The following is an 18,905-nucleotide window of genomic DNA, read 5'->3' as shown; positions in this document are numbered from 1 at the left end:
CAACAGATACAAGGCGAGGGGTCAAGGGCTTGGAAATGGGATTCGGATAGTCAGCACAGACTCAACAGGCTGAAGGGCCTTTTTCTGTGCTGTGAATGACTATGATTCTATAAACTGAGGTTGAAACAGGTTCATTCACAACATTAAAAAAGGAGTGAACCACTTGAAGTTAACTGAACCGTAAGATATGAAGAGAACTCCTGTAAATAAGGAGAGAGAAGTGACCTAATGACAAAGCAGCCGGCTGTGTTTTTACATTTCTCTGGTAATGTTCCTTTAAATGCAGACTGCAAGTGCGCAGCTCCCCGTGAGAAGATAAATGAGAACAAGGAACCACAGGCCAGGGCATCTCCCACTGACAGCAACTGCTTCAATCAACTCCTGCTGCTACTCAAAGCTGAAATCCTTAACCCTCTCCACACCAGCCAGCACTGCACAGGCTTCAACAAATCCGAAACACAGACGGGGATCAATCCAGTGCTGACAACAAAATAGATTCACACAGTGATGCAGGATAGCACGAGGCCATTCAGCCCAATATGTCTCTGCCAGCTCTTGAAGAGAGCTATCGGTTTCAACCCAACCTCCTGGCCTTTCCCTGAGGGATTCAGCAACGAACACTAAGGGAAAGATGGCAACTGACACCACCACCCCCACCCCCACCCCCCCACACCCACCCCCACACTCCCACATCCACCCCCACTCCCACACCCAGAACCTCACACCCAGAACCTCACACCCACATCCACACCCAGAACCTCACACCCAGCCCCCACACCCACACCCCCACACCCAGAACCTCACACCCAGCCCCTACACCCACCCCCACACCCACACCCCCACACCCAGAACCTCACACCCAGCCCCCACACCCACATCCACACCCAGACCCCCACACCCGCCACACCCTCAACACTCACACACCCAGAGCCTCAGACTCAACCCCACACCCCCAGATCCACCCCCACAACCTCATTCCTCCAACACCCGCACACCCACAGCCATCCCCACTCCCACACCCACACCCAGAACCCCACACTCAGCCCCCACACCCACACCCCGACCCATACACCCAACCCCCACACCCACACCCACCCCCACACTCCTAACCCCACCCCCACACTCCCACACCCACCCCCACTCCCACACCCACACCCAGAGCCCCACACCCAGTTCCCACACCCACATCCACACCCAGACCCCCAAACCCGCCACACCCTCAACACTCACACACCCAGAGCCTCAGACTCAACCCCCCACAACCTCACTCCTCCTACACCCACGCACACCCACAGCCATCCCCACACCCACCTTCCCACACAACCCCACACCCAACACCCCCACCCCTACATACCTCCCCACCAGCCTCCCCCCACACCACACCCCTACACCACACCCTCCCACATCCAGCACCCTCGTATCCCCACATCCCGACACTCCTAATAAACCTACACCTCCACACTCCAGAAGAACGCCTCATCATCCGCCTTGGGACCCTCCAACCACATGAGATCAATGTCGATTTCACCAGTTTCCTCATTTCCCCTCACCCCACCTTATCCCAGATCCAAACTTCCAGCACAGCACCGCCCTCTTGAACTGTCCAATCTGTCCATCTCCCTTCCCATCTATCCACTCCACCCTCCTCTCTGACCTATCACCTTCTCCCCCACCTCCATCTACCATTTGCACAATCAGCTACTTTCCCCCCAACCCCAGCCCCCTCCCATTTATCTCTGAATACCCCCTGGCCCACAAGCCACATTCCTGATGAAGGGCTTTTGCCCGAAACGTCGATGTTTCTGCTCCTCGGATGCTACCTGTCCTGCAGTGCTTTTCCAGCACCACACTCTCAACCCATCAGGTCTATCCTGATTAAATACCACCCATACTTGCCTGATTCTCTCAATCTAGGCCCACAGCCTGAACGTTGTGACATAACATCAGGGGGAGCAGCCCAAGGTGTAGCTCTGCTCACCAAAGGAGAAAATGCTGGAAAATCTCAGCAGGTCTGACAGCATCTGTAAGGAGAGAAAAGAGCTGACGTTTCGAGTCTAACTGACCCTCTGTCAAAGCCAGCTTTGACAAAGGGTCAGTTAGACTCGAAACGTCAGCTCTTTTCTCTCCTTACCTGCTGAGATTTTCCAGCATTTTCTCTTTTGATTTCAGATACCAGCATCTGCAGTAATTTGCTTTGATCCAGAGTAATTCCACTCTTTGTGTATCTCAGCCTGGCCTCCATTTCCCCTGCTCAGCCGCCTCGTGAGGGTACCCAACTCCTTGGTGCCTCTCTGTCCCTGACCCATCCCTCCCTTCCCTGTGGGGCTGCCCACTGTGCCCCCCTGATCCCCTGGATGAGTCCCATCCTCCACCCCCCCCCCCCACACCCCATCTCCCCCCACCCCACTCCCCCCCTGCTGGGTGCACGTTTCCCCCTGTCCCAGATGCTCTGCTGCTGCTGCTGGGTCTGTTCAAGGCCCAATAAGGAGTCGAAGTCCCACTCTCTGCTTGTTGGGGTCAGCTCACTGAGGTATCCTGTGGGACAGGCTCCCATCTTCACCTGGGTGAGTTAGAAATGAACGTTTCCTTTCAGTTGGTGCTGGGATTAGTTTCCAGCCCCTTCTGCCCCTTTGAAGAATTCGTCCACCACTGTGCAAATTCCCCAGTGTGTCACGGAGGCGGTGTTATTTTTGTAGAGCTGCTGCTTTCCTAATGAAGTGAAACACAGGCAGCAACTTTCACACAGCAAGATCCCATTACGAGAAATGAGATGACTGCCTATTTATCTGTTTCAGTGGTAAGGTATCAGGGACAGTGGGGAGGTGCTCACTTCCACAATACTGCCATTCAGTGTTGTGCAGCCACCTGAGAGACCAGGACAATCATCATCTCACTCTCACGCTGCTCTTTCACATGAACAGGAACTGCAGTGAAACTAATTTAAAAATAATCACTCACTCCTTGAAATCCATCTGCTGCAATTTTCCAGAGGAGCTCACCCAGCATTTTCCATAACTTGTTTTGGAAGTGTGTGGGTGATTTATTTCAGTGCATGTCCCCTTTAATTATGCTCGCTCCAATCCCTGCAGTGGATCTGGGTTCAGGGTGTGGGAGGATGCTGGGTATGATCCTGTAGTTCACCAGGAACTCCCCCGTGAACAATTTAACAGCCTGGTGCTCCCTGTGACACTCCAATATTAAACCAGGATTCAGTGTAAAGCGACAGAGTAATGTACAAAACCCAACAGCCAATTAGTCCATAGCAAAATCCTCTAACAGTAACATGATACAAAATCAGTAAATACTAGAGAAACTCAGCAGGTCCCAGTGTCCTCTCTCATGACTTTTTTCTCAGCTGAGTGACCTATTTTCCATTATTAATGCCTACTATTAACACCTAAACTTCATCTCTGTCTCTCCTCTATGACCATTAGGGACTGCTTTGGTCTGTCTTTTTCTCTGATGAACACCCTCACTCTCTGTTTTACTCACTCCTCCTCTCCCTGTCATCAGCATCAAAACCACGATGTCCCAGCTCACTTCAGCTGAAGAAGTCTTCCTGGAGTTGAAACATTAACTCTATTTCCCTCTGTCCACAGATGCAGCCAGACCTGCTGAGTTTCTCCAAGGTTCACTGTATTTGCTTCAGATTTCCACTATCTGCAGGTGTTATTCTAAAGCTCTGGGTTCAAAAACCACCAAGCCAGTTAGTGAAATGGGAATTTGGTTAGTTATTTGGAATTAAAAGCTAGTCTAATGGTGATGGCATGTTAATTGTTTAAAATTAAAACACATCTGTTCAGTAAAGTCCTTCCCTGTCCCAGACCCTCAGTTATATATCATAGCAACAAAGTCTAGAAGGATTAAAGCTGCATGAGTCAGAAGGCACTGATTTCTCAGCTCCTGACCCCATTACAGCCTTGGGTCAAACATGGACAAAAGAGCTGGATTCCAGAGGGGAGGGGAGAGGGACAGTCCCTGACATCAAGGCTGCATTTGACTGAGTGTGGCATCAAGGAGCCCTGGCAAAACTGGAATCAGTGGGTATCAGGGGGTAAACTCTCCGCTGATTAGAGTTATACCTGACACACAGGAAGATAGTTGTGGTTGTTGGAGGTCAGTCATCTCAGCTCCAGCTCATCTCTGCAGGAGTTCCTCAGGGTAGTGTCCGAGGCCCAACCATCTTCAGCTGCTTCATCAATGACCTTCCCTCCATCATAAAGTCAGGAGTGGGGATGTTCGCTGGTGATTGCACAGTGTTCAGCTCCATTCACCACTCCTCAGATACTGAAGCAGTCCGTATTTAAATGCAGCTAGATCTGGGCAATATCTATGCTCGGGCTGACAAGTGGCAAGTCACATATGTGCCACACAAATGCCAGGCTATAACCATCTCCAATAAGAGACAATCTAACCACCACCCACCCCACCCCCCCATTCACATTCAATGGTGTTACCATCACTGAATCCCCCAACATCTTGGGGGGTTATCACTGACCAGAGACTCACCCGGAGTCACCATATAAACACAGCGGCTACAAGAGCAGGTCAGAGGCTGGGAATACTGTGGTGAGAAACGCACCTCCTGTCTCCCCAAAGCCTGTCCGCCATGTACAAGGCACAAGTCAGGAGGGGGATAGAATACCCTCCCCTGATAAATGTTTGGTGGTACAGAACTGGAGTATTGCTGGAAAAAAGGTATATTTAATTGAGGCACCAGAACAATCACAGTGATTACCAAAATGAAAGGAAAACATTTATACGGTATGACTGGACAAAGCTGATTAGTTGGCAGGTAGACTCTAATTGGTACAGGTATTGCCGTGGCAAACGCACGCACTAACGCTGATTGGCAGTTAACAGCCAGGCTTTGTTAAATTTTAAACCATGCAAGTTGAGTCTGTTTGGTTAAAGCATGGCCCTGATGTGGGTCCCCAACTGGACAGCACATGCTGCATAATCACGAGTGGGTGAGGATTGATATCGTCAGTCAGGTTGGCAGTGCGGTACACTTCCCTGGACAGGAAGTTGTTTACATGAACATACAGGGCCCTACTCATCACAGTCAGAATGAACTTGTACACACACTGTACCTGCGACAAAATGGGTAACAGCTATTGGCTGGTTCAAATTTCAGGTAATGCTCCAACAAATCTTCTTCCCCGCTGTTATCAGACTTTTGAACAGATCTCTCAAATGTTAATGCTGATCTCTCTCTCTCTCTCTCTCTGCAGCTGTAACACTGTATTTTGCACTTAGTTCTGCTACCCTGATACACTCTGTATGCTACAATCCACCTATATAGCACACAAAGCAACACTTTCCACTGTATCTTGATCCATGTGACAACAATAAGTTAAATCAAATCAATCAGCATCGACCTGCCTAGTTGAAGATTAAAGAAATCTAAACCTTACTTGTTCAGTGTCAGTTGCAGAGTTCAGAGCTACCTTGGCAGTAACAAGGGAGGACTCAGCATAGAATCCAAGTGAACTCTGGGAATAATGGTATTCTCAACATCTCCCGAAGGCTAATCTCCCGAAGCAGATGAGTCCACACCAACCCAGTGACTCACTCCTTCAGGGAAAATTCAGAACAAGCTGAAAGTTAGATTTGGGCCATTCAGGAGAAAAATCTGAAAGCTTTTTTGCAAACAACAGGTTGTAAAAGTTTAGAAAACTCTTTGTCAAAAGGATGTGAAGGCAGAGAACAATTGGAACTTTCAGGGTGAGTGAGTGGATATTCATTGTCTTTCAGATCTGAAGCAGACTGAAATTAGGTGCTGATCAGCCAGGATGTAACTGAATAGCAGAGATTAAAGGGACTGAGTGGCCTCCTGGTCTTTGCAATATCAAAGGGTGATTTAGTATGAAAGCCAATTGATTCGGTTTGAACATTTTGTGGGCTGTCAGACCTGGAAATGTTGGACTTAATAATTAACACAGCCTTGTTAACATTGAAATTTCAAAGTTTGTTTTTAAGGAGAGTAAGTATTGATGTAACTGTTATAACCAAACTCAAACACATGAGATCTCCTCACTAGTACCTTTGTTCTGTGGACAGTTACAGGTCATGCATCAAAATACCTCATCAGTTCACAAGACAATATCCAGTTTGTCAATGTTAAGTCTCATTTAGTTTGTCATCAGGAAACTCTAATGTTAATCTGCCCGCTATGTTAACTGTTCACAACTTGTCACAGTGATGGCTTTCCATCATCAAAGGGGATCATAGAAAAATTCTACAAAGTCCTGTGGCTTTTCATAGAATCCTACAGTGTGGAAGCAGGCCATTCAACCCATCAAGTCCACACTGACCCTCTGAAGAGCATCCCACTTTGTCTCTATTTCCTGCATTTCCATGGCTAATCCACCTGACCTGCACATCTTTGGACTGTGGGAGGAAACTGGAGCACCCAGAGGAAACCCACGCAGACACAAAGAGAATGTACAAACACCACACAGTCGCCCGAGGCTGGAATCGAACGCAGGTCCTTGACACTGTGAGACAGCAGTGCTAACCACTGAGCCATCATGCTGCCCCAATTAGTTTCTTTATTCTGTGGATATCCCTGACATTTATTGCCAATGCCTATTGCCCAGGGGTAGTTAAATTCAAACACATTTCTGTAGATTTGGAGTTAAATGTAGGCCAGGCCAGGTAAGGATGGCAGATTTCCTTCCCTTAAGGACACCAATGAACTTTATGGGTTTTGACAATTCCATTTTTTTTGCGCTGAACTCCAAGTTCACCATCTGTCAGGGAAGAGTTCAAACCCCAGGCCCTCAGGACACTAGCCTGGGGTTCTGGATTACAAGTCCCATAATATAACCGCCATGCTATCTGATTCCCCACACCCATGGGCAGCAGGGAGAAGGGGGAGGAATTGGGGGGGGGGGGAAATTGGTGGTTAGAGATGTCAGGAAGCAGGAGGTGTGTGGGAGTGGTGTTGGAGGGGAGAGAGCTGTGATGGATCTGTCCTCTCAGTGAATGGAGCAGATCCATGGGTTGTGATTGGAGAATCTGAGAGCACATCAGAGTAAATCCCCCCCTTTCTGAGGCAGCATTTCTCCTTGACCTCAACTCCAGAGGACAACAAGCCATTTATCACATTGTGATGTTGACCATAGTATTTACATGGATCATTTTCTCTGCAGTAAGAAATCCCACAAACCTGTGGAAAGCCAGTTTATTTTTCCCTCATCAGTTGATGTAAGCTGTTACTTTTAAGCTGATAAGTCAGAGACTTTGTAAATATGAACTAGCTACCCAGTGCCTCCTGCAACCAAGCGAGTGGAAAAGGAAGATAGAGAAGCAGCAAGTCCTGACATGCAGATACAATCACCTCAGCACACCCTGTGGAAGGGAGCATTGAGCTGCTTTCCCACACTTTTCCTACATCCATAACATGCTTAGAGTCATCGTGTCAGAGAGATGCACAGCACAGAAACAGACCCTTCGGTCCAACTCATCCATGTCAACCAGATATCCCAAATAAATCTAGATACATTTGCCAGTACTTGGCTCATATCCCTCCAAACCCTTCCTATTCATATACCCATCCAGACATAATTTAAATGCTGTAATTGTACCAGCCTCCACCAATTCCTCTCGCAGTTCATTCCATACACACACCACCCTCAGCGTGAAAGATTTGCCCCTTTGGTCCCTTTTAAATCTTTCCCCTCTCACCCTAAACCTAGTTCTGGACTCCCCTGTACCAGGGAAAAGACCTTGTCTATTTATCCTATTCAAGCCCCTCAATTTTGTAAACCTCTATAAGGTCACCCCTCAGCCTCCAACGCTCCAGGGAAAACAGCCCCAGTCTGTTCAGCCTCTCCCCGTAGCTCAAATCCTCCAACCCTGGCAACATCCTTGTAAAGCTTTTCTGAATCCTTTCAACCCCAATTCCTGTCTGAGTTTCTTTCCTGTGTGTAGAGGGAAAGTCTATAAGTGGGCTAGAGTTTTAACTAGTGGAATTATATTATGATGATTCATAATTGTTTGTCATAATTACAGTAAATAATAATTCCTTAAGTACAGAAACCTGATCTGAACTTCCTATCAATCCGAGTCTAGGACGCAGGTAAATTGGGGACAAAAGCAGAAATTGCTGGAAAAAACTCAGCAGGTCTAACAGCACTCGTGGACAGAAAGCAGAGCTAACGTTTCAAATCCAGTGACCCTTCCTCAGAATCCAAAGTGTTCTTAGCTGGACCCGAAATGTTAGCCCTCATTTCTCTCCACGGATGCTGCCAGACCTGCTGAGCTTTTCCAGCAATTTCTGTTTTTGTTTCTGATTTACAGCATCTGCAGTTCTTTCAATTTTTCGTTCAGGTAAATGAGGGAATTCTGCACACTGTTAAAAAGCATTAACTATTGTGATGCCTCCAGGAATGGTGGTATTTGAGCAATTTGGATGGAAGTTGAAGTACACTTTCCTTTGCATGCTTTGGCACAAAGAGATGATTCCGGAAGATGTAGTCTGAGAGCTTTACATCATTGGGTGATGGTAGTGACGGTGACCTTTTGAGCGGAATGTGTGAGCTCTATCCAAACCCCAGACTGACTGCCCCTCTGTGCTCCAACTGCTGAAGTCTCTCTGCTCCCATCGCCATGTGCAGGATGATTCCTGCGGATATGTTTGCAGGATTTACAGACTGCTTGACAATGGCTCACATTTCATCTCCCACCATCCGACAAGTTCAAAACAACCAATAAGGCAGAATAGCAGTCTTCACTCCAAGACATTCATAAACTCACCTGCAATAGCACATAAAATTTATCATAATAAATTTATCATAAAATTTATTAATGCAGCGAATCATCAGACTTTGCAAAGATTGTGATAACAGACTGTGATATCAGTTAGGAAAGTGAAAGGAGGTGATTTCTCAGGGTGAGTCCGAGACCACAATCCAGTGCCATGGAATAGCTCAATACAAAATGTCTGAGTCATAACGGGGCCATAACATCATCAAGATCAATAAAAACAGATGGAAAAACAGAAAAACAGATTGAAGGAACAATGTTGGGGGAAATTCAAGACAGGGGAAATAAACATTAAATAAATCAACAACGCATCAACAAATCAACAACTGGAAACAATACAAGAAACCGTGTAAATTAGGTTGAGCATTCTGTAGATGGCCTCCAGCTCTCTCAGATGATGAATCCACACTTTCAGAAAGTCTTTAATCTGTTCCAGAAAATTGGGTTTTATCAGTTAAACAGCTAAAATAACCCTAAACAGGCCATTTGTGTTCCCAATCAGGTTACAGTGGAAACGATTTCAGCTACAGACCTGAGGCACTGCGGGGCTCATGCTAATAGCAGATTGATCATAAGATCGTCAGAAATTGAAGCAAGGGTAGACCATTTGGCCCATTGAACTCATTCTGCCCTCCAATATGATTACAGATGGTCTGAATTAAAAGCTGAGATGGCTGGGGAAACTCAGCAGTTCTGGCAGCCTCTGTGGTGAGAGAAACAAAATCCAGAACAGAAAGAGCCATAAGCTGGTATGGTCTATACGGTAGACAGACGGTAAGGAGGAGTGAGTGGAACAGATGGTGAGAATGCCCAGAGCAAGTGACAAAGGGAGTGATAATGGCAGGTGAAGGAGGGATGTAGATATAAAATAGGTGCAAATCTAAGTGTGAACAGGAAAGTTGGGCCCTTTCAGCAGAGGGGAAAATGAACAGGATACAACCAGAGGAGAGTGAGGGATATGTGTAAAATGGAGGGGAGAGGTCATGCTCTAAAGTTGTGGAAATCGATGTTGATCTCTCAGAGCTGTAAAGTGCCTAAGCAGAGGGTGAGATGTTGTTCCTCGATCTTGCGTTGAGCTCCGTTGGAACACTGCAGCAGACCCAGGAGAGAAAGATTAATGTGAGAGAAAGGAGCTTCACCGAGGCGGCTTCTCAACATGAGTCATTCTGCACTCTCTCTCTCTCTCTCTTCCCCCCACACCTGCTGCCAGACCTGCTGAGTTTTTCCAGCATTCTCCGTGTTTATTTCAGATTCCCAATTGCCGCAGTACTTGCCTTTAGTATGGCCTTACCTCCAGCTTTCAGCCTGCCCCAAAACCCTTTGTCAATCAAAAGTCTGACTCAAATTGAAACCGCCAACCGCCAAAACATGGCTGACAGATTTACCAGTAATCTTTGAGGAGGTAACCAGCAGGACGGATAAAGGGGAAGCAGCTGATGTAATATATTTGGATTTCCAAATCTCATTTCATAGGATCCAACACATACTTTATAATCACCATGGTGCTGGAAGTAGTATATTAACAAAAATAAAGGATTGGCTAACTAATAGATGAAAGACAGTTGGGCCATATGTAACAATAATAGGTTCGACTCTTTAAGGGCATTTAAATGGTCACTGGGTGAGAATGGAATAGTGCAGGTTAGATGGGCTTCAGATTGGTTTCCCAGGACGGTGCAGCATCAAGGGCTGAAGGGCCTGTACTGTGCTTGAATGTTCTATAATGGTCGTCAGACCCAGATATAAATCTGAAATTCCAGGAGAGTTTTGGAACCTGGGAAAAGATCAAGGAGTGCCCATGTTTACTTAGGCTAAAACATGGCCTATGTCATTTTTTGGAGCAGTGAGATTGTTACATGATTCAGTCAGAGCAGATTAGGAGCTAAAGGAAAACAGCCTGCTGACAGCCCCCAGGTCGGTCACACTGCTGTCTGCTAGAGTCTGACAGGAGCAGTACAGCCAGAACATTCCAGAACCAGCAAACAGAAACCATCTTCCTCCCTTTCCTCTGTATGTGTAAAAAGGTAAAAAACAAAGAAAACTGGAAGAATGAATTTTAATGTAAGATGTAAATCCATCAAATGGAAAAAAATATCAAAGAACGCTCATTGCTCCACAGAGAATGGGTCATCATTGGTAAAATCAAAAGGACAGTTTGAAATAATGGTCCCCCTTGTGATCTGGACGTTGATCTTCAGAACATTGTATTTCCTGTCTGTGTTTGCCATCTGTAATATCTGTGTCAAACTGTCTGTCTTTTGTCTGTCTTAGTTGTGACTGGGAGTGTGTGTATTTGGGGTTTTCAAGGGTGAGTGTTTTAAGTTATTTAGTAGTAAATTAATGATCCTTTCCCTTTCTCTGACATTTGCTAGAGAATAAGTGAATCTACAATAGTTCTTTCCTGTTAATGATGAAACCCAGTGTGAATTGCTTTTGGTTTTGAATGGGAGTCGATCAGATAAATTGCTGATCTTGCTGGTTTAATTGGATATCTACACATTTGTGATGGTTTGTGCAAGAGTAGGGCTTGATTATTGAGTACTCGTCCCAGTTAATTGGGGACAACACCTTTCAGTTCGCCCTTTATCCAGCGAGCATATCACTTCCTCAAAAAACTCTAATGCAATGGTTAAACGTGATCTCCCTTTCACAAAACCAAACATAAAAACACTTTCCAAATGTTTGGCTTGAGCTTTGACTTTTATTTGATTGTGATGAGGTAGCTGCTGTGCTCCCTCTGAGTCTCCGAGCCAGAATCAGGCCATCTGTGAATAATTTAGCACGAGGTAATTTCATCAGAACCTTTCAAATTCTCCGATTGAAATGGAGACTTTCAGAGGATTCCAGATCCAGAGAATTGCACAGCAGGGAATTTGTTGAATTTACGCCAGAGCATTCTGCGATGGGGTTCCAAAGAATCTCCAAGTGCACCTCCCATCTACACTGAGATCACCACTGTCTGGACAGAAAAACACCCAGACTCTTCTGAGAGACAGCACTCATCCAATCAGTTGATGGCGGGTCAGCAACCTGTTTTCCATTGGGTTCCATGGCAATGCATTTGTTGGATGACTAAGTGTGGTGTGAGTTCGCCAAATGCTGATGGTTCGATTTGATGACTCCATCCAGAGTTGGTAACTATCCCAGGCCGAAGCCCAGCTGTGATGGCGTTTTCTGAAGGTGACGGTGACACTACACCACACTGGGATCCCCAAAAGAAGAGAGGTACCAGATTTTTTTTAAGATTACATTCCCCACAGTGTGGAAACAGGCCCTTCGGCCCGACCAGTTCACACCGACCCTCCGAAGACTAACGCACCCAGACCCATTTCCCTCTGACTAATGCACCTAACACTACAGGCAATCCACCTGACCTGCACATCTTCAGATCAAAACATTAATTCTGCTTTTCACTGCAGGTTCTGTCAGACCTGTTGAGTTTCTCCAGAACTTTCTGCATTCGTCCTAAACGCTATTTAATTGAATATTTAAAACCCAGATGCAATGAATTAAATAGATTTTAATGTCACAAAGTAATTGTCTCCTGAACGGACACTCCAACAAGGGGTTCCAAACACTCCACAATCCTCAGAGAGGAAATTCCTACTTATCTCTGCCTGACATTGCTGCCCCTTTATTCTGAGACTGTGCCCCCTGGTCTAAGACCCTCCCAGGGGGGGAAACATCCTCTCAGCATTGACCCTGTCAAGCCCCTGTATGTCTCAATGAGACCTCATTCCTCTAAGCTCCAGTGAGTAAAGTTCCAACCTGTTCAGTGTTTGCTCATAAGACAATCCCTCCATCCTGGGGATCATCCCAGTGACCCTTCTCTGAACTGCCTCCAATGAAATGGGCCAACCTTTCTATACTAAACCCATTGCATGTTACTTACTGATGTGTTGACATGATCATTCTGCACAAATTAACTTCCAATTTTTGCAGCAAATCCCAAAGGCACACATCACCACAATTTTAGACAAATCATAGAATCCCTACAGTGTGAAAACAGGCCATTTGGCCCAACAAGTCCATACTGACCCTCCAAAGAGTAACCCACCCCGACCCATTCCTCTACCTTATTAACCTACATTTCTCCCTGAACAATAGAAGCAATTTCCCATGGCTAATTCACCCTGACCTGCACATCTTTGGACTATGGGAGGAAACTGAAGCACCCGGCGCAAATTCACGCAGACACGGGGAAAAATGTGTAAACTCCACACAGCCAGTCGCCCGAGGCTGGAATCGAACCCAGGGCCCTGGTGCTGTGAGGCAGCAGTGCTAACCACTGAGCCAACGTGCCACCAATAAATAATTGAAGATGAACTGACTTCAATATTTCTGTACTTTTGCATCAGTTTCTAACGGGTTCTACTGGACTAACATTGTGACTTTCTGAGTCAATGGGTGAGTAGGTAACAGTCTTACTTTAGCCTGAAGGTGTGAGTTTAAATTGAACACAAAATGTCAGATGACCCTCTGGGTGTAGTAACTGAGGAAGTATTATGATGACAGAGGGGCTGTGTGATCTGGCAGTTACGATGTTAAAATGATATTCTTTCATGTGTAGATAAAAGAACTCATGGCAGTCTTTTGAAAAGTAGGAGAATTAACTCTTGCCTCCTATTCAATAATTATCCTTCAGCCAACAGCACTAAAATGGAGTGCCTTGTCATTTTTTGCATTGATTTCTCTGGGACCTTGCAGGGTTCAGATTGGCTGTCAGATGTGCGAAAGACAGATCATCACAAATGAAATCAGTAACTGGAAAACATTTTGGGACGTGCTAAGATTGTGAAAAGTGTTCTATAAATGCAAGTTAGACCCTAACCAGAGGCTTGCGAGCGACTCTGAGGACTATACCTCAGGAAGGGTGTATCAGCCATGCAGCCATTGGCTTAGCAACATGGGACCTCAGCCATCACACACTGATAAAGTCAGAGAGGTCTACAGCGCAGAAAAAGGCCCTTCAGCCCATCAGGTCTGCACCGGTCAAAAACAGCCACCTGACTATTCTAATCCCATTTCCCAACACTTGGCCCATAGCCTTGGTATTGCAACTCCACATCTAACCACTACTTCAGTGTGATGAGGGTTCCTGCCTCTCCCACTCTTACAGGCAGAGAGTTCCAGATTCCCACCACCCTCTGGGTGAGAAGGCTTTCCTCATCTCTCCCCTAAGCCCCCTGCCTCTTCCCTTCAATCCAAGCCCCCGGTCATTGATATCTCCATGAAGGATAAAGGTTTCTTCCTGTTTCTGCCGCTAGTACTTTTCTACATCTCAATCATGTCCCCTCTCAATCCCCTCTGCTCCAGGGAAAGCAGCCCAGTCTGTCCAATCTCTCTCCATCACTGAAACTCTCCAGCCCAGGCAACATCCTGGTAAATCTCCCCCACCCTCTCTCCAGTGCACTCACATCCGTCCTATTGTGTGGATTCCAAAACTGCAGATCCTACTCTCGCTAGGCCTAACCACTGCTTCATACAGTTCCAGGATCACCTCCCTGCCCGTAAACTCTGTGCCTCGGCTAATAAAGACAAGTATCCCCTATGCTTTCGGGTCCATTTTGAGGAGTACATTGTGAGGCATGACACAAACTGGGCTTGTATCACCTGGGATCTAGAAGATGAAGAGCTGATTTGAATAGAACTTTTAAGATTTGACGGGGAACTGATAAGGGCATCCAGAGAGAAAAACTATTTCTGCTGCTGGAGGATCCTCAGATTAAAGGGACAAGCTCTCACAACGAGAGCCAGGCTTTTCAGGAATACACATCAGAAATCCTCCTTCCACTGAGGGACTGAGTTTGGAATTTTCTTCCACAAATGTGATTTCAGATCAATTGTTCATTTCAAAACAAAGATTAAAAAAGGTTTGTTATTTGAGGATATGAAGGGACCTGGGGTTGAGGAAGGATTGGGGAGTTCCGTTGGCAGTCCAGTCATGATCTCATTAAATAACAGAAGAGATTTGACAGCCTGCATCCTCTAACAGGTGCCATTCAGAAGTCCCGGCATAATCGTAATGTCACTAGCGAGTTGAGAAGATTTGTAGCTCAGGTTGAGGTTCTGGATGTTGGTTTTTGCTCGCTGAGCTGGAAGGTTTTGTTTTCATGTCTCGGTGATGTCACTGGCCGAGTCCTTTGGTACCACAGGCTGGGGGCCTGGGTTCAAATCCTGCCATGGCAGCTAGTGGAATTTGAATTTCATAAAATCTGGAGTAAAAGCTAATGGAAACCATTGTTCAATTATCATTAAACCCATCTGGGTCACTCATGTCCTTTATGGAAGGAAATCTGCCATCTTTACCTGGTCTGGTCTACATGTGACTCCACACCCACAGCAATGTGGGTGACTCTCAACTACCCTCTGGGCAATTAGGGATGGGTAATAACTGCTGCTTAGTAAGTGACACTCAGATCCCGCGATCAAGTAAAAAGAAGGACTGGTTTCCCATGACACCTCTCCTCATTTCCATTACTTTTCAGTTTCAGAGAGATGTACTGTACTCCCACATTGCTCCCACATTGGTCTAGATCGGAATCATTCAGCTCTGCATTAATAACAAAAAGAAAAGGAAAATAATGGAGGTCTGAAAGGAACACACAATACATCAGGTAGGAACTGTGACACAAAGGACAGATTGTGTTGGGGAGAGACAAAGGGTCACAAGCATTCAAGTGTTTGCAACATATTTATGACATGGTGTCTCCTTAAAGATTCACGAAATGTATTTAATGTTGGTTGACACCCAGGTCCCTGTACTCCAACCAATGCCCAGCTCAAACATTAGGCGGGGAATGTTATGTATGTAGTTGGGGGCGCTGTCCCTTTAAGACAGCTGGTCAGGTGACCCAGATGAGCAGAGCTTGGGTCCACTATCAAACTGGCAGTGGAGATGGGAGCATCGTCAATAAAGTCTTCCTGTTCAGATTTACCATCCATTCCTAGTTCCAAAGGCAACAACAAGATGGGGAGTCTGTCCATGATCCCACAGCTATTTAACTCTGGAGGCAGCGCATTAGTTGCTTTAAGGGGAGGTTGCAGCCCCTTTCTGCGGAGGAGAGCTGTTGGCCAATTGGAGCTGGCAGATCTGTTGCCCTAGCAACACCACCAGGAGTCACACAGACAGTCTGCAGGATTGAGGGGTTCAGTCTGAGCCACAGGGAGGATGGCAGTGAGATTGGGGGTGGGGGCACAGGAGAGGGTGAGTGGGTGGGGGGCTGTGGTTAAGAAGATGGGAGCAGGTTAAAGGGGAGAGGGACAGGAGGAGGGGCCATGGAATGCTGACAATAGCCCCGGGGGTTCGGAGACACAATCCAATGGAGCGTTATCCAATAGCATCTCACACCATTGAAGACCTTGGGCTTTCTACAAAGCTTCCCCCACACACCCCCCCCAGCAGCCCTCTCCTCTCAGGATAGAGGGACATGTCCCCTATACTCTGCACATTTCAGACAGGTTGAGGTAGGTGGTAGACTGTCCACTGACAGTGAGCTCTGTGAAATCCAGGCTTGTTACTCACCAAGGACGATGCTAACTGATGAACCATATCTCAGCTTCACCTTTAAACCAGTCAGGTTAAACAAATATTCAATTTACACCGAATTGACTGAGTCACCCTTTAATAAATACAGCTTTCCCATATGGCCCAGAGAAACCACAGTTAAACAAATCTAGTTCAGTGTTTGAACAAAACATCATTCCACGATTTGATTCCAGATATGAACTTTGTTTCTGTGACTTGAGTTAAATACATCACTTTCAGACCATGAAACGGGAAATCGGAGCAAGGGTTACCATTCGGCCCATCGCGTATGTTCAGCCCATCTTTTCCAACTTGCTCACCTTGTTTGTTTGATGCCATAGATTTCCAGAAGCCTGCTCCTGGTTTGAATAAACTCAGCAATGGAGTATTTCACAAGCTCCCAGGGAAGAGACAGATTCACAAGCCTCTGAGCAAAGGACATTCTCCGTATCTCGGTCCAAAGTGCTCAACCTCTTATTGTGACATTGTGATCCCAGTGTCTCCAAGTCAGGGAGAATAACTCTCAAACTGTCTCCAAATCTTCCACATTTCAAACTAATCGATTCTCATTTTTAGAATATGAGCATAACTCTGGCAAATTCTACTCAAACATTTCTCAAAGGACCATGCTCTCAATGTTCACTTGAAGATTTGAAGCGTAAATGCACATATTGAACAGTATGTGTATGCTCACCAGCTAAAACATGCATGAGATGCAACCAAGCAATTCCACAAATAGACCGAAGCTCTGCAGTCCTGCCACATTCATCGCGAATGGTGGTGGACAATTAAACAACTCACTGGAGGAGGGAGCTTCACAAATATCCCCACCCTCAATGATGGAGGAGCCCAGCACATCAGGGTAAAAGATAAGGCTGGAGCTTTCACAGCAATCTCCAGCCAGACGTGCTGAGTGGATGATCCATCTCAGCCTCCTCCAGTGGTTCCTGCATCACAGAGACCAGGCTCCAGCCAATTCGATTCTTTCCACGTGATATCAAAAAATGGTTTGAGACACTGGATACTGCAAAGGCAATGGGCCCTAACAATATTCCGGCAATAGGACTGAAGACTTGTGCCCCTGACAACCCGGCCAATTCCCACCCCATCAGTCTCCTCTCCATCCTCAGTAAAGTGATGGACGGTGTCAGTAACAGAACTATCAAGCAGCACCTGCTCAGCAATAACCTGCTCAGTGACGCCCAGTTTGGGTTCCCCCAGGGCCACTCAGCTCCTGACCTCATTACAGCCTCGGGTCAAACCTGGACAAATGAGCTGACTTCCAGAAACAAGAACATAATTATGATCACAGGGATAAATATTAACTGAGAAGCCCCCTTCCAAATTTCCCACCCAGAAATAAAGCCATGTGATTGGTCATATTGCCCTGAGAAGGCAGAGGAAACTTCGGTTTAACGGTTATGTAGGAGACATCTCCCCCTGAACAGTGCAGCACTCCCACAGTACTGCGCTGGAGTCTCTACATTGGGAACCATAATGCTGTCACTCTGGGGTCAGTTGACATCAGTTCTAGAACATTCTGGAACACATGCCATCAGCAACACAAAGCTGAGCCATGCAGAGTCACTCACCCACTGCCGATGTCATCGCTCCTTATGTTCTTTCCCAGTAAGTCACCGTCGCTCATGTAACCGGTCACATCCACATCGGTGGGTGTCATGTCGAGCTCAGAGCTTCCTTTCTCAGAGATGTCCAGCTGCGAGTTATTGCCGGCCCTTGACCCCGCTGTCCTTCGGAGGGGTGCAGTGTATACGTAGCGTGAGCCGTCGGGGTGGATGTAACGACTGGGGTTAGGTCGGGGAGGGTAGCCGGTGCCCAGGGATGGGGCATCACCAGCTTGCAACCGTGGGCTGGACTGGCCAAGCCTCCAGGACATGGCAGATGTTCTGCTGGTCACTGCGGCCATAGAGCGCCCATTGATCTCCGTGGTGACAGTGCTATCGAATGTTGTCTCCAGCGTGCTGCCAAAGCAAAGAGCACTTCAGTATCTGATCATCGAAACATACAACAGTACAGGTAGGAGGCCATTCAGCCTAGTGGGTCTCTGCTAACTCATTTCAAAAATAAATCAATATTCTGGAAGTTTTATTCCTGGTGTTGACGGTTTCCAACCAACAGAAATGCTTATAAAAACAAGCAAAATACTGCAGATGTTGGAAATCTGAAACACAAAGAAATAGCTGGAGTGTGAAAATAGATAAGTCCCCTGGGCCAGATAGGATTTATCCTAGGATTCTCTGGGAAACCAGGGAGGAGATTGCCGAGCCTTTGGCTTTGATCTTTATGTTGTCATTGTCTACAGGAATAGTGCTAGAAGACTGGAGGATAGCAAATGTAGTTCCCTTGTTCAAGAAGGGGAGTAGAGACAATCCTGGTAATTATAGACCAGTGAGTCTTACTTCGGTTGTGGGTTAAGTATTGGAAAGGGTTATAAGTGATAGGATTTATAGTCATCGAGAAAGGAATAAGTTGATTAGGGACAGTCAACACAGTTTTGTGAAGGGTAGACCATGCCTCACAAACCTTATTGAGTTCTTTGAGAAGGTGACCAAACAGGTGGATGAGGGTAAAGCCATTGATATGA

At 46.4% G+C, this 18,905-nt stretch overlaps 1 protein-coding gene across 8 annotated transcripts in view; it reads right to left on the bottom strand.

The window, feature by feature from the left end:
- nav3 (neuron navigator 3) overlaps positions 1-18,905 on the bottom strand; it is a 440,932-nt gene that overhangs the window by 190,606 nt on the left and 231,421 nt on the right. For 7 of the 8 annotated variants that reach the window (XM_060839577.1, XM_060839579.1, XM_060839580.1 and 4 more), the window contains one exon: positions 17,893-18,282. The exons of the other annotated variant lie outside the window; for it this stretch is intronic. In XM_060839577.1, the coding sequence (XP_060695560.1) occupies positions 17,893-18,282 (390 nt within the window). The remainder of the gene's footprint in view (positions 1-17,892; positions 18,283-18,905) is intronic. 8 annotated transcript variants of the gene reach the window in all.

The sequence above is a fragment of the Hemiscyllium ocellatum genome, chromosome 19 (assembly GCF_020745735.1).
Source record: "Hemiscyllium ocellatum isolate sHemOce1 chromosome 19, sHemOce1.pat.X.cur, whole genome shotgun sequence".
Taxonomy (NCBI): Eukaryota; Metazoa; Chordata; class Chondrichthyes; order Orectolobiformes; family Hemiscylliidae; genus Hemiscyllium; species Hemiscyllium ocellatum.
This window is presented reverse-complemented; position numbering and strand designations above follow the sequence as displayed.